General features: G+C 37.8%; 1 protein-coding gene across 3 annotated transcripts in view; it reads right to left on the bottom strand.

Annotated features, from left to right (window-relative positions):
• Prkd1 (protein kinase D1) overlaps positions 1–14088 on the bottom strand; it is a 329687-nt gene that overhangs the window by 66226 nt on the left and 249373 nt on the right. For all 3 annotated transcript variants that reach the window (XM_004637107.1, XM_023721824.1, XM_023721823.1), the window contains exons 3-4: positions 4105–4236; positions 1642–1802 (exon numbers count right to left, since the gene is read on the bottom strand). In XM_004637107.1, the coding sequence (XP_004637164.1) occupies positions 1642–1802; positions 4105–4236 (293 nt within the window). The remainder of the gene's footprint in view (positions 1–1641; positions 1803–4104; positions 4237–14088) is intronic.

Raw genomic sequence — 14088 nt, 5'->3', positions numbered from 1 at the left:
AATTACATAATTTGGTTTTGGGCCAGTAAGATAGTTGAGTGGTTTAAAGCACCTGTCTAGGCAAGCATAGGCAAGAGCAGGGACTGCGGTTAGATCCCAGGTACCACATACTGTGTCAGCCCCATCCCCAGGATGAGATGAGCTGGCCACAAAATGAATGAATGAATAAATGAACGAATAAATAAATAAATAGATTGATAAATAAATGATTTGATTTATTGCATAAAAATCTGTAGTGAAGATTATTGTTATATAACATAAATTACATTTACATATAAATTGTATAATTAGCTCTAGTTTATAAGCTATTCTAATGAGGAATTACTAGAGATTTAGATTTCTTTTGGGTTTTTATGCTTTTTTTTTTTGTGGACCTGGGGATTGAACTCAGACCCTTGTGCTTGCCAGGGAGGTACTTATTCCACTGAGCCATCTCCCTGGCCCACTTTTGAGTTTTTAAACAAGTTTTTTAGAAGTTGCTCTGGAAATCTGAAAAGAAATCATTAATTTACTAATTTGTTTCTTTAAATTATTTAATGCCTCCAGTACAAATACCCTCACTCTCAATAACTCTATATAAAAGCAAGAATAACTGTTATGGCTTATAAAAATTCAAATTCAATCAAAGAACTTTTAGGCTAAGAAGTTCATAAGACAGCAATTTTAAAAAAAATAAATTTTGACTTAACCATCTTTCAGTAAGAATATCATTTACTCTAAATAACAGAATAATCACACCCATAATTTCTACATATTGATCAAAGCATATTATCCTTGCTACTGGCAGGAAACTTACCTTTCCTAAGAGTTGCACATCAAGGATGACAACAGTGTAAAACCTTCCCCCCATAAAATCAGAGCCTAGAAGTCCAGCAAGATAGTTCAGTGGTCTAAAGTGCCTGCTTAGGCAAGCTTAGGCAAGCGTAGGGATCACAGTTCAATCCTGGTACCACATGCCGCGCCGGTCCCACCCCTAGGGCAGGCTGCGCTGGCCACAAGAACAAAACAAAACAAACAAACAAAAAACAGAGCATGGAATATTCCTATTGAAAAAAGTTTACCTTCCTTGAAAAAGCATATTCAAATAATATCCCTAAGCTATTTTAGAGTTAATAAAAAATGTTAAGTGCTATTATTCTCATGTGGTTTATTGGTGCATGTTTGATGATAAATTTGCACATATGTAGATCTATCTATAGATATAGCTATAGATATATGTAAATAAAGAGTTTTTCAAATTTCCATAAAAGCCAACCTCAAGTTTTCTCCCCGCACAAATATTCAGCTATGCCACAAATTACTCCAGTAATATACAGACAATATATTCTATCTTTGGTTTTCAATTTTTGACAAACTATGCTTTGCAACACTAACACATTGGTTTGTGCTGCTCTGAGCCTATGATCGTGAGGATACCTCACATATTTTATCATTTCTCTAAGCTCAGAGATAAAAGTAAACTAAATGCTTCTGTATATCTGATGAGGTACTGACTCATCCACAGCAGAGGTAGTTTCGAGGAAACATCAGTAACCCCTGGCTGTGTCCTCCCTCTCAGCACATGGTCTGACTAACACTGTTACCACAGTGTCCCGCAGATTTCTCTTGTAAATGGGGAAATGGATAAACAGGACACTGTACCAGAAGGGGTTCATCAGGAGCACTGGTGGAGAGCTCTGTGGAAGATGTTCGGATTGTGCTGAGCCCAGTGAGGGAAACGTTCGAGAGCCTTCTCCGTCTCACCCCACTACAGTTGTTGGGGATCTTAAATGCACATCTCTTATGGTAATTCAGACCACATCCTGGAAAGAGAAAAGAAACATAGCTTTTGTCCCCTCGTAAAAGTCATCCCACTACTCATTGCTAAACTATGAATTTTTTTTTAATTTTTAAAAATAGTACTCATTTTTTAAGACATGGATATACACTTGTTAGACAAAGAAATACAAATGGCAAATAAATATGAAAAAAACCCTCAGCATCATCAGTCATTCAACAAATGGATATTAAAACAATACTGAGATTCCATCTCACCCCTGAAAGAAGGGTTCTCATCAAGAAGTCAACCAGTAACAAACGCTGGCGAGGCTGTGTGGAAAAGGGAACCCAGCTCCACTGGTAGTGGGAGTGCAGGCTGATTTCCACTGTGGAAATCAGTGTAGAGATTCCTCAGAAACTTAGAACTAGAGGATCCACTCAACCCAACTATTCCAGAAGAACTGAAAACATCATACCACAGTGATATACGTGCACCCATGTTTATAGCATTGCAATTTGTCATAGCTAAACCTTGGAAACAGCTCGAGTGCTTCTCTTTTTCTTGACACTATTTGAAAATGCAAAATTTCTTGTGATCTCTTTCTCTCTGTCTGGTTCCTGAACCCACAATTTATAAACGGGTTTTGAATTCTGACTTTGTTACACAAGTCCAGCAACTACTGTGTCTATCACCTCTGCAAATATTTGGCAATGAACTGAACTTAGGATTTGAGGGATCTAGTAATAAAAATCCAAGTTAATTCTCTAAGTGATTTTTAGCTTCCACAAGTGAAAACATGAGTGGAAATGTACAGAAGATATTAAGCACAGTGCATTACCACTTTGACACTGATTTAAATCCTCCTTCTAAAGCTTAGTTTTCTTTGTCAGATTAAACAAAATACTTCATCTTAATTTCCCTATCTGTGAAATACAGAGAATAGTAGCTATATTATAAAATTGTTAAGAAAATACATAAAATAGTTTACATGCTGGTTCTTGGGTGATAGGTAAAAGAAAATTGAAAACATACTTTTTTTCATTTAGAGAAGGCATTTTTCTTTCAATAGTTCTACTATTCATATGCCCCATACAACTAGTGATGTTTCTCAGAATTTCTTCGTGTTTCAAACAGGCATTGTAGTTAGGGCTTTCAAGGGAATAGATTTAATACAGGACACATAACTATAGGAATACTTTATAATATTCACCTAAAGAATCAAATACAGAAAAGTGCTGGGATCTGTTCACTCTCTAGGGACCCAAGGAATCCAGCTGTGTGTCTTGATCCCACAGCAATGTCCTTGCATGAGTCCCGTGGAAAACTTATAACCTAGAATAATACTAGTCTACATCATGGATCTGCACTGGGAAGGCCCAAGGTCAATGGTAGAAGCTAGAAACTCTGCACCAGGGGCTGGGGAGATGGCTCAGTGGAATAAGCGCTTGACTGGCAAGCGCAAGGGCCTGAGTTCAATCCCCAGTTCGCCAAAAAAAAAAAAAAAAAAAAAAGGAAGAAACTCTGCACCAATAGGATCTGTATCAGCAGGCTGAGGGACCTGCACTGAAGCCAGGAAGCGATGCTCAAGGTAAGGACCAGAGCAGCCATCCTTAGTGACAGTGAGGACCTGAGCCCCTCCAATGATGAGAACAGCTGAGTTCATATCAGGAAAACCAGCATGACAAACTTTTCCAGGAGAGTCAACAGCACACCATCTTCCCCTCCAGTTCTTTTATGCTGTTGGCAACAGTCCTTGGGTAGGCTTTCCACACCCTGACACACCTGTTAACCCACTGCAGTAGGCCAAAGAACTTTTAATAGCATAGAGTTTAAACAGAATTTCTACTCACAGAATAAATTAAACAACTATGATGAGCATATTTATAAGTTACATTATAAAGCTTTGCCCTGTTGGCCAAAGTTCAAAGAGCTCTATCCTCTTCAATCCACAAGAACAGGGGATGACTGGGTGAGGCCATAAAAGTTTATGAGGGTGTTCCAGCATGCTGAATTGTGCAGTCAAGGAGTTACTTCCATGGACATGGTAAAACTTCAATTCTGGTGTAGAAGCTCAGGTATATATTCCAGGTTAACCTATTTGGGAGCTGAGGGATCTTGGGTGGTTTGATTAACCTCTCAAATACAATAGAGGTGAGACACGCTATGAGGGAGGAAAATATGAGAATTAGTGGTAATAGGTCAGGCCAAATATACAAAGACAGGAAGTCTTTTCAAAATGAAGAGAATATCTAAAAACTGCATGAAGAATATTTTTGAGGCCTAGAGGACAGCACCAGTGGATTGTGCCAAGAGATATTTGACTTCTTGGAAAGCAAACCACTTACCTTCACATTTAAGGCCTTGCCGCACGAGGCCCCACAGCATTTCTCCACAGTGATCACAGAAAGCTGGAGCTCGGTATGAATGAACAAAAAGAGCATGGGGACGGATCTGGAAGTCCTCAAAGGTGGCAGAAGCTGTAACACAGAACAATTAGATGATCTGTAAGCAATCAGCATGCCAGACAAGAGCAATGCAAGCTCCGATATGACTTTCTAGGCAAACGTAGGGCAGGTTCGACGCAACACAGCTTGTACTTGGAGACACTACTTTTGACTTTTGACTGTCCCCAGGTAGTTTTACATATAGTAGCACAGCCAACCTTTCTTGTCTCCTCTTTCTGTCTGGCAAACTTTCAGGCAACTTCCAAACATTCAAAATGCTAGAGAACGCATGAAAGAAAGGATAGGTCAATTTGGAAATTCCTGACATTAATTAAAATATTTTGATTTTTTCTTTTCCTAAATGAACCAAAATTGGCATTCAGAAAGTATTCACAAGAAAAAAACACTGATGAATTTGATTCAGGCAGATATGAAAATCGTGTATTTCAAACTGATGAAGAAGACAGACAGAAGATCAGGCAGACGTGAAAGATAAAGGAAGAAATCAGAGCAGCTTTTTCTGTGGAGGGAAAGAACTGTTTGAACTCTTAGACAATAAAAACATGTGATGAGATGATGTTCTCTAAATAACCAAGCAGCCTCTTTACTAAAAAGCCAAAGAGAGGGATTTCAAACAGGCACTGTTGAACTGCAGTCCATCTAGAGAAACACACTTCCATAAACTACATCTATGCTGTAGGGTGTCTTCTGTTACTCTTTGTTGTTGTTCCTTATTTTATAGGGCACTCAGAGAATACTCAATATTCTCAACGCTGATTTCTACCACAGCGCAAGGTATGTAGTTGTGCTTTGATTTCAAATGGATGTAAAACTTTACCATTCTTGGTAGATTCTTAAAATAAAAAATATTTCTTAAAATTATATCTTTCCACACAATGTCCTACTATATTATAAAAGTAGTGCAGTTTTTGTGGTTGTTGTTGTTTTGTTTTGTTTTGTTTTGTTTGGTGGAACCAGGGATTGAACTCAGGCCCTTGTGCTTGCCAAGCAAGTGCTTATTCTACTGAGCTAACTCCCCAGCCCCTGTGGTGCTTGTTTAAATGAAGAAATATAAAGGAATAAAAGAACTGAAAATGAAACACTAGATTTGATTTAGGCACTAGATCTGAATGTTCTGATGGACAGGAGGGGATCTTGGCAGACCTATGTGCATGCAGGAGCCGGGATCTGGGGCTTCACAGTGGAGCGCAGGAATATACACGGTCCTGGAAGTCAGAAGAGCCACCGGAAGCTGTACCCCTACCTGAGTGACACCTCCCTTAATCATCATGAGCCTCAGCTTGCCATACCTGAAAAGACAAGGTTTCAGGGACAATGACTTCTCCAGTGTTGTAAGTTTAAACTTCTACTGATGTTAGAACAGATCCATATTTGCATGATTTCATAGTTTTATCTCAAAAGTACTTGGAGGATGCTACTCTGAATTCATTCTTCTTCTTAAATGAAGTACACTTGGTAAATTGTGTATTACACTTCCAATCTGAGTATCGTGGGCAATGCTTATTCCAAGTAAATAAGTAAAACAGATACCATTTTGGTACCAATCATTGATTTTGGCAGTTTGGTCAAAGTGTATCGAATTGATGAATGCAAAATTCTTTTTAAACTTGCGCACAATCATGTATGACATTTTTTCTTAAAGCATTTAAGAAAATAGTTACATACTTTATGCCAACATTAACTTCTAGCTTCTTCCCTGGACCTCAAAGTTACCCCTCAGGACCAAACAACTGTGACAATACTGTGACAGTAATTAGTTGAATAATTAATTATCGTAGTTTTCAAAATAAGGAACACTAAAATTTGACAATACAAATACTAAGCTGCATTCAGACATTTTTGGAATTAATCAGGAAAAATATAAATAATTAAACTAAAGATTTTCAATGGCACCCCCTTCCCATTTATGCCAGGTAAATTTATTTTTCCATCTTTAAGGGGATTAACATTCATAAGCAGTTAGCACCCTTGACTTATGTTTAAATGTCGAATTTCTAAAGTTCAATTTTAATATTCTCCTGTTAATTTTAGAATAATTAAACACATTTTTAAGATAAAACTACCAAGTGTGGTGAGGTTTTTACATCCATTTGAAATCAAAGCACAACATCCATTCATTATGAGTTTACCTGCTCTGCACCCTGGGGGAAATCAGCCTTAGGGGAGGATATGCTTCGTGCCTAATCACAAAATTGCGCTTCAGAGATGATCACTTAGCACAGGAAAACAAAGTGAAGGCTGTAATTCCATGTCATTTAAGTTCTGGAATCAAAATGGACAGGTAAGAAGAGGAAAAGGAAAATGTGTAGAGAACTCAAGGAGGAAACAATATGCTATCTGTCACTCTGACATAATCAATCAGCCAACGGAAATTAAAATCACATGACAGGGCCACAAACTAACACAATGGGCCCCTCATATTGGTATTTGTGTCTCTCTGATTTGCTCTATTCACAGCCTATTGTTATCCTCCAGTGTACGGAAGAGGAGAAAATGAGATGCTTTCCTTAGTCACTGAGTATTTGAAACAAGTAATTGAGCCCTAAACCCTAATACAATCAGTTCTTTTAAGGTACATTATAAATTGCTGCAGGCAATGGAGTAAACTGGTTAGCAGTACAGAAGAAATGAGGCTTCCAAAGCCAAACAAATAATCTCTGGAGGTCAAAATTATTTGCATGACAAAATAATGTCAGAGCTCAGATTTTCCACATTTTTACTGGTAATTTTGGTTATTTCAGAGACATTAACTCTGGCTATGAAAAGTTGGGACTGATATAATACAAAGAAATATTAACACTATAAGCATCATCTCATTCCGCTTTTCAGAAGCAATGTCGGATGCACCTGTTATTCTCAGTTTACAAACGAGAAAAGAGCCTTAGAATTTAAGGTACTCCACAAGGTAATAAAGGTTCTGGATTTAGCCAGCACTCACTTCAAAAGTCATACAAACTCAGCGACTATCATGTAGCTTATATTATTCTTACCCTAAAAACAATTATAAGGAGTATCTTTATACATTACTGGGAAGGAATTTATTGAACAATGAAAGCAAATATAATGTGTATTGCTACATATACCTCACCTCCAGAGATGTGAAAAATGTTGGGAGAATACAAGCTTTCAAACAAAATATATAAATTATTTCAGTTTATAACCAAATATTCTTCAGCCAGCGAGAAAACTCAACAGACTAAGAGCCTGTTTAGGTAAGTACAGGGACCAGAGTTCAATCCCCAGCACCACATGCTGCACTGGCCCTGCTCTCGGGCATGCTGAACTAACCACTGAGATAGGACATGGTGGCACACACCTGTAATCCCAGTGCTGGGGAGGCTGAAAACAAGAGGATCACTATGAGTCTGAGCTGTATAGTGAGACCCTGTACCAAAAACAATTTTTTAAAAAAGTCTTTTAATACATAGTCTACATAGACTCCATCTTTTGAATCTCTTCCCTCCAAACAAATTGGAGTTAAGAACAATGATTTGCCCCTGAATATTTGCAAATAAAATAAAACCAACCTTGGATCTAGATAGGGTTTGTATGCGCAGAACAGCCAGTGAGACCACATTGAGTCATTAAGGCTGGCCTGAAGAAAGCATTTTGAAGTTTGTCAAAGTTCTAAAAACTTCATTGCAGCAGTTTTTATTTTTGTTTGTGTTTGTTTGTCTTGTTTTGCTTTCCTTCACATCTATAATACTGAGTATAGCTTCTGAGTACCACGTCCTCTACACAAATTGACACACACATTGTTTTGAAATATTTTAAGGATAAAAAAAAAATCTGTGTCAGGTGTAGTGGGCACACCTATAATCTCACCTAATCAGGAGGTTGAAGCAAGAGGATTGCAAGTTTCAGGCTGTCATGGGCAATTTGGCAAGATACTATCTTAAAAATAAAATAGAAAAGGGCTACAGATGCAGCTTAGTAGAGTGGTTGAGTATCATGTGTGAAGGCCTGGGTCCAGTCCTATGTAATTTAGAAGAAAAACTCAAAACAAACATACAAACAAAAACATATATGCGTTTACCACTTGTCACACACACAGTTCATTCTTTGTTGGATTAGACCACTCAGTGGTAGAATGATTACTACTTCAAATCAGTTTACTGCATTTGTGAATAGCCCACATTAGGAAGTTCTTTATATAAAGCCTCCAGCACTTTCCCATAGCTTGTACTTATTGGTCATGGTTCTAAGAGCAAGCCTCTGAAACTATAGTTCCATACTTTCTAAAGTCAGTTTGTTGAGGCCAAGATATTCTGAAATCTTCAAGTTAATTTACATCATGTTTTATATAGTTACAGCCTGCTATGTAACATGGTATATTGGAAGCAGAAAAACAACTAAGAGGGTACAACTAGAACAACCAGCACAAGTAGTACAATTAGTACAACTAGTACTAATGCTGAGGGTTCAAAGCCAAAATAACAATAATGATATGTTAAATAATAATACAAAGTATGGAAACAGAAATGCATAAGAAAGGGGGACTCAGTGTATCTGGGTATGCCAGAAAGCTTCATTATGAGCTTTTCAAGATTCTTCTACAGAATCTTGAAAGATGAAGACTATTTTGAAAAGCAGAGAATTCGATGAAAGAGGAAGCATTTTTATGTAGTCTGATTTTACTTCATTATAGGTAGCTTATAGAATTGTCCATATGTTTCTTTACACCTATGGTGGCTTCTCAATATCTCAAGTTTGGAGTATGGTCAAGGTCTTCAGCAAAAATGACTCACACCTGTGCAGAAAAAAGGCAGTAAGAAGAGTTCTCTCTGTGCCTGTGGTCCAGGACTGTGTGGCAGTGACTGTGAAATTCGGCCTGCGTATAGCTGCACCCCCTCCTTCTGTCCCACCCACACATACCTATACCCTGAGATGGCTCATTTCCAGGTGCTTTTCTGCTCCTCGTTCCAAGCCTCTTTTCAGATTCTCACTTATGCAGCCACTGTTCAAATTAATCTCACATTTCAAATTTCTGTTAACTGGGAAAGATATAGAGTCTAGAGATAGGAAGACCCCATAATCACAAGAATATTGAACAAATTCTTGTTGAGACACTTTGAACGGCACCTTGCAGCTGACTGAAGAAACAAAATGGAAACTCCATTTTGGACTTCACTTCTGACCAGAAAAAAATGTCAATGAGGTATAACGGTGGGAATTTGGCAGGGCCTAGGTAGAGGCTGTGCTATAGGTGTATCCTTCTTGAGATGGGAGAAACCAGAAGATCAAAATATATTTAAATATGTTGATTAGGCAGTTCAGAAAATTCTGGAAAATTATAAGTGCATGGCCATGCACTCAAAAAAAGCCAAAAGGCTAAGAGAGCAGTTAAAATTTATCACAAATCAGATTGATAGTACAATCATTAATTAATAAATTGTCCTAATAAAGAAGAGTAGGTTGTGGTAACTAGATATACAGATGAGACTGGTGGAGTATTTTCCCACATGCTCATCCTCAGACAGGGAGTGTGTCAGTCCCACAGGGCAGCACGAGGTCACGCTGGATGAATGCAGGAAAGGGGCTCCAGCCAGAGAACTGAGAGACCACTCTAGAAGGCTCAAAGAAAGAAAACTGATGCTTTGAAAAAGTTAGCAGTGAATAAAAGGCTGGGTTTCATGAACGGAGAAAGAGGTAGATAATAGGTAGATATAGGGGCCTCACCCCCAGGAAATAATAATTTAATGACAACTGAGACAAGCTGAATGAATGAGTCAGCTTGTTCCTATCTTTTCTAAAAAAAATGGACCTTTTTTTTGTGTGTGCTGTACTGGGGATTGAACTCAGGACATTACACTTGCCAGACAGGTGCTTATGCTACCGAGCTATGTCCCTGCCTGGACCATCTTTAAAGTAAACAACACATAAGATGAGGAAAAAACCTGCTCAAGAAGAAAATGAGGTCTAGAATGGATGAACAGAATATTTGAAGACTCAAATAGAACCATATATGAGAACTTAAAGGTTTATACTCTTTTTTTTTTTTTTTTAGTATATGTACTGCTAAAGCCAACACCAAAATTTTATAAGAGAACATTTAGCTCAATGTTGTAGCAAATAATTCGGCTTAGTGAAATTATAGTAAAGTTCTTCTTTAAGAATAAAAATTATTCTGGTAAGAATGGAAAAGTTTAGTGGGAGAATTAAGAAAACATTTAGGCCTTAAAAATGTGGTGTTTGTATAAGAAGAGAGAGATGTCAATAGGATAGAATTGAGAAAACTAGCCTATGTATGAATCTATATTATAGTGAGAGACATCCATGAGTGAAGAAAGGAAACATCATTAAAGAAGAATTAATGCGGTAACAACTACCAATGTAGGGAAAACACAATTTAGGATCTAATTCTCCTCTCCTGTACTAAAATAAAAATAGTTACCTGATGAATATAAAACTAAATGAAAATACCAAACCATAATAATAATCAAAACAATAGAAAAAATCTAATAAACATTTATTAAGCTTTTATCAATATTTATCAAGAAGAGAAAATGACTAAACAGGAAAATAATTTATAGATCTGCAAAGTGCTGGAACCAATTATCTGAGAATGATTCACCAGAATGATCATGCAGGAGGACCTACTGGTCAGCTTGCCCAAAAGGCATGTAACAGCGTCTTTTATTTAGCACAGTTAAATAGATAGTAATTATATATTCCATATCATAGAACAGTTAATTATGTTTAATGCTTTCAGGCATATAGGACATAATTACTAACATTCAAGTAGATATCCTTAGACATTGTTATATTCCAGGGACGTGGGTATTGAAGTCTGTATTCTATTACAAAAATTAAGGAAGTTAATACTCATTTTTGCTCATAAAGAAATTTTCCTCCTCTTCCCTCTTCTTCTTCTTCTTTCTTACACCTTCTACAAGCAGCAGGATAGTAAGAGTGTTTGATAACAGGGCTAAAACCCTGTTCAAGAAGGATCTACTTGTGAACCAGGAGACCAGGTTAACATGAGAGGTTTTTTTTTTTATTATTTTGTTCTGAGGAAACCAAGCTTTGTGGCCACTGGAGAATATCTGCTCTAGAAACAGCAATGCCTCCTGCAAGAGAAAGGCTGCTAGTACAGAACATTTATACAATATACCTAGTTATGATTGATCAATAAAAATAAATAGAAGATTTAAATAGCTACAAAATGGAACTTTATGTAACTAAAGGAATAGAGGTAGAAAATGCAATGTTTGAATGCCATCTATCTACACACTGAATAGCCAACAATATTCTCCTCAACATTCTTTGGGCTCTACCCAGTATTGTCTCTTCCTTTCCAGTCTCCCCTGTGCTCTTCAAGCAGTCAGCCCTCACGTGGCTAACTCTTCCTCATTCCTCAGCACAGTGCCTCCTGCTCTGGGAAGCTCTCTGAGATTCAGTCAGCCCCATCTGAGAGAATTAGCTCTCTTCTCTGGTCTGTAACTTCCTAAATCACCTGTATCCTGAAGTGTGTCAGTGTCTACTGCCAACACTCTTTTACCTGCTCACCCTTGGTACAACTAACAGACTGCTCGAGGATACTGTATAGGTATACATTAAAGTGAACAATTAAAAATCAAGTTGCCTATGTAGAGTTATCAGTTTCTGGATTTCACTGCCTCTTAACAATCTACAAGTAGAGTATTTCAGGATCAAAAGCAAAGCCCATCAAAATCATAGTTGGATCACATTTTCTTCGACATATATTTAAATGTTTCTGGTGGTGCTTTCTAGAGATGGGCTTGCTCTGAGATGACTCCTCGGTTCTAAAAGCAGGATGGAGTCAGTTAACGATGTCATAATCATCAAAACAGAAGAGAGTACTACTTTGTAAGTTTATCACCAATCCAGAGCATTTAAAAACTAGGGTTTTAAAACTTCTTTCTGTTTGTTTATTTGTTTCATCTACTACCCCATAAAATACATTTCTGCTCAAAAAGAAATTGCCTTTTTAGCCACTACTCTGTTTAACACTAATTGAATGGCACTAAGTCCACAGGGCTGTATCTAGGGCCCTCTCTAAAATAAATCCTTTAACAGTTGGGAATTGCCGAGTGGAGAGAAGGCTCACCGCATTTTTGACGTGACTGACTGACAAATGCCCCAGCTGGAAAGAGATTAGAGAGCATCTTAGGTCAAAAACGAACATAAATCGTTGCCCCATGTGTCCAACACAGAGAAAAAAAGAAAATTAAGTAAAAATGTCATGGAGTCAAATTTAAGCTAATGAATACAAGCTCTGCAGGCACCCTGAATAGAGGGAAAGAAAGGTCAGGTCCAATTTTCAGAAAGCTCCATCTTGTGAGGGAGACTCTCTACCTTTAAAAGGATAATGACCTAATTTACGTGAAGAACACCAACACACAAATTACCCCTTAGACGTCCCTCAAAAGGTGAGTAAGACAAAGGCGGAGGTCCTGCATGGTATTATTTATAAATGTCCTGATAGGCAGCTAGCACCGCTGTTTTGCAAGTCCAGAAGAGGTCCCATGTGCTTACTTCGAGTTTCTCAAAGTCTCCCCATTGTTTCTTTTTTATTTTTTACTATTTTATGTCTTTTTGAGTCAGAGTCTTCCTGTGCAGTTCAGCCTGGCCTTAAGCCACTTCGTACCTTAGGCTGGTCTTGAATTCGCACCAATCATCCTGTCTCAGCCTCAACAGTGTTACAATTAGAGGCATGTACCACCACGTCCCACGTTTCTGTACTTTCATCAAGACATACATATTTTTGATTCAAGAGAAACAAAATCTTTAAAACATAACTTCAGGTAATTCTGCCAGGCACGTCCACTTTCAAAAAAGGCAACAATTCAAGGACTGCTGAATTCAGTGTCACACCACTCAGGAAGAACCTGCTGGGTTTCAAGGACAGAAAAGTCCTTGGTACTGAGAGACTTCCCACAACCTTTATATGGAAGGAAACTGACTAGTTTGGTTAGTCCAGCCCCATTTATTAGAAAAGCAGCTTTATTAACAGAAAAAGATTGTTTTGTCAGGTTTATAGAAATATACTTTACATGAAATATATTCATTCCCCTTTGTGCATGGAATCACCAAATACAGGCAGCTACGTAACCAAGATCAGAACTGAGATGTAGTACAATTCTTTCAGCATCATCCTATTATTTTCCTGAGGCCTTGTCTCAGTTATTCCTTTCTTGTTGCTGGGACAAATACCCGACACCCAAAATGAAGGAAGGAAAGGTTTATTTAGTTCATAGTTACAGGAGGTTTTCAGTCCATGTTCAGCTGGGTCCAAGGCAGAGCAGCACATAGCAGATAGCAAATTTCAAGGCAGAAGCAAAGAGCAAGAGCACAAAAGGAGGAGTAGCAGCAGCTCAAGCAGCTAACATCTCTACCCTCCTTACACTACAATGCAAATTGCACCCAGGGCAGGTGCAGCATGCACACCCACAATTATCAAACACAAACTCCAGAAGCCTCCCCAAGACAGCATGAGGCTTTCCTCTTAGTTTTATTATACCTTTCTATTTATATTTCTTCTTTTCAGTTCTTATACTAGGGAAGCTATATGATACTTACACATGTGTGTCTGGTTTATTTCACTTATGAGTATATCTTCAAGTGGCATCCACTTCAATATAAAGGCTTCGAGTTTATCATTCTTTATAGTTGAGTAATACTCCATTGTATAACAATGTTACATCTTTTTTCATCCACTCCTCAGGTGATAGGCATCTTGATTGTTTCCAAGATTTGGCTATCACAAATTGTGCTGCTATAAACATAGACACACATATATAACTATGATATGATGTTTTCAGATCCTCCGGGAAAATTCCAGGTAGAGGAATATCCGTTTTAAATGGGATTTCCAGTCCAAGTTTTCTAAGGAGTCTCCAC

Source organism: Octodon degus, unplaced genomic scaffold (assembly GCF_000260255.1).
Source record: "Octodon degus isolate 3935 unplaced genomic scaffold, OctDeg1.0 scaffold00086, whole genome shotgun sequence".
Classification (NCBI taxonomy): Eukaryota; Metazoa; Chordata; class Mammalia; order Rodentia; family Octodontidae; genus Octodon; species Octodon degus.
The sequence above is the reverse complement of the archived record's forward strand: the minus strand, read 5'-3'. Positions and strand labels throughout refer to the sequence as shown.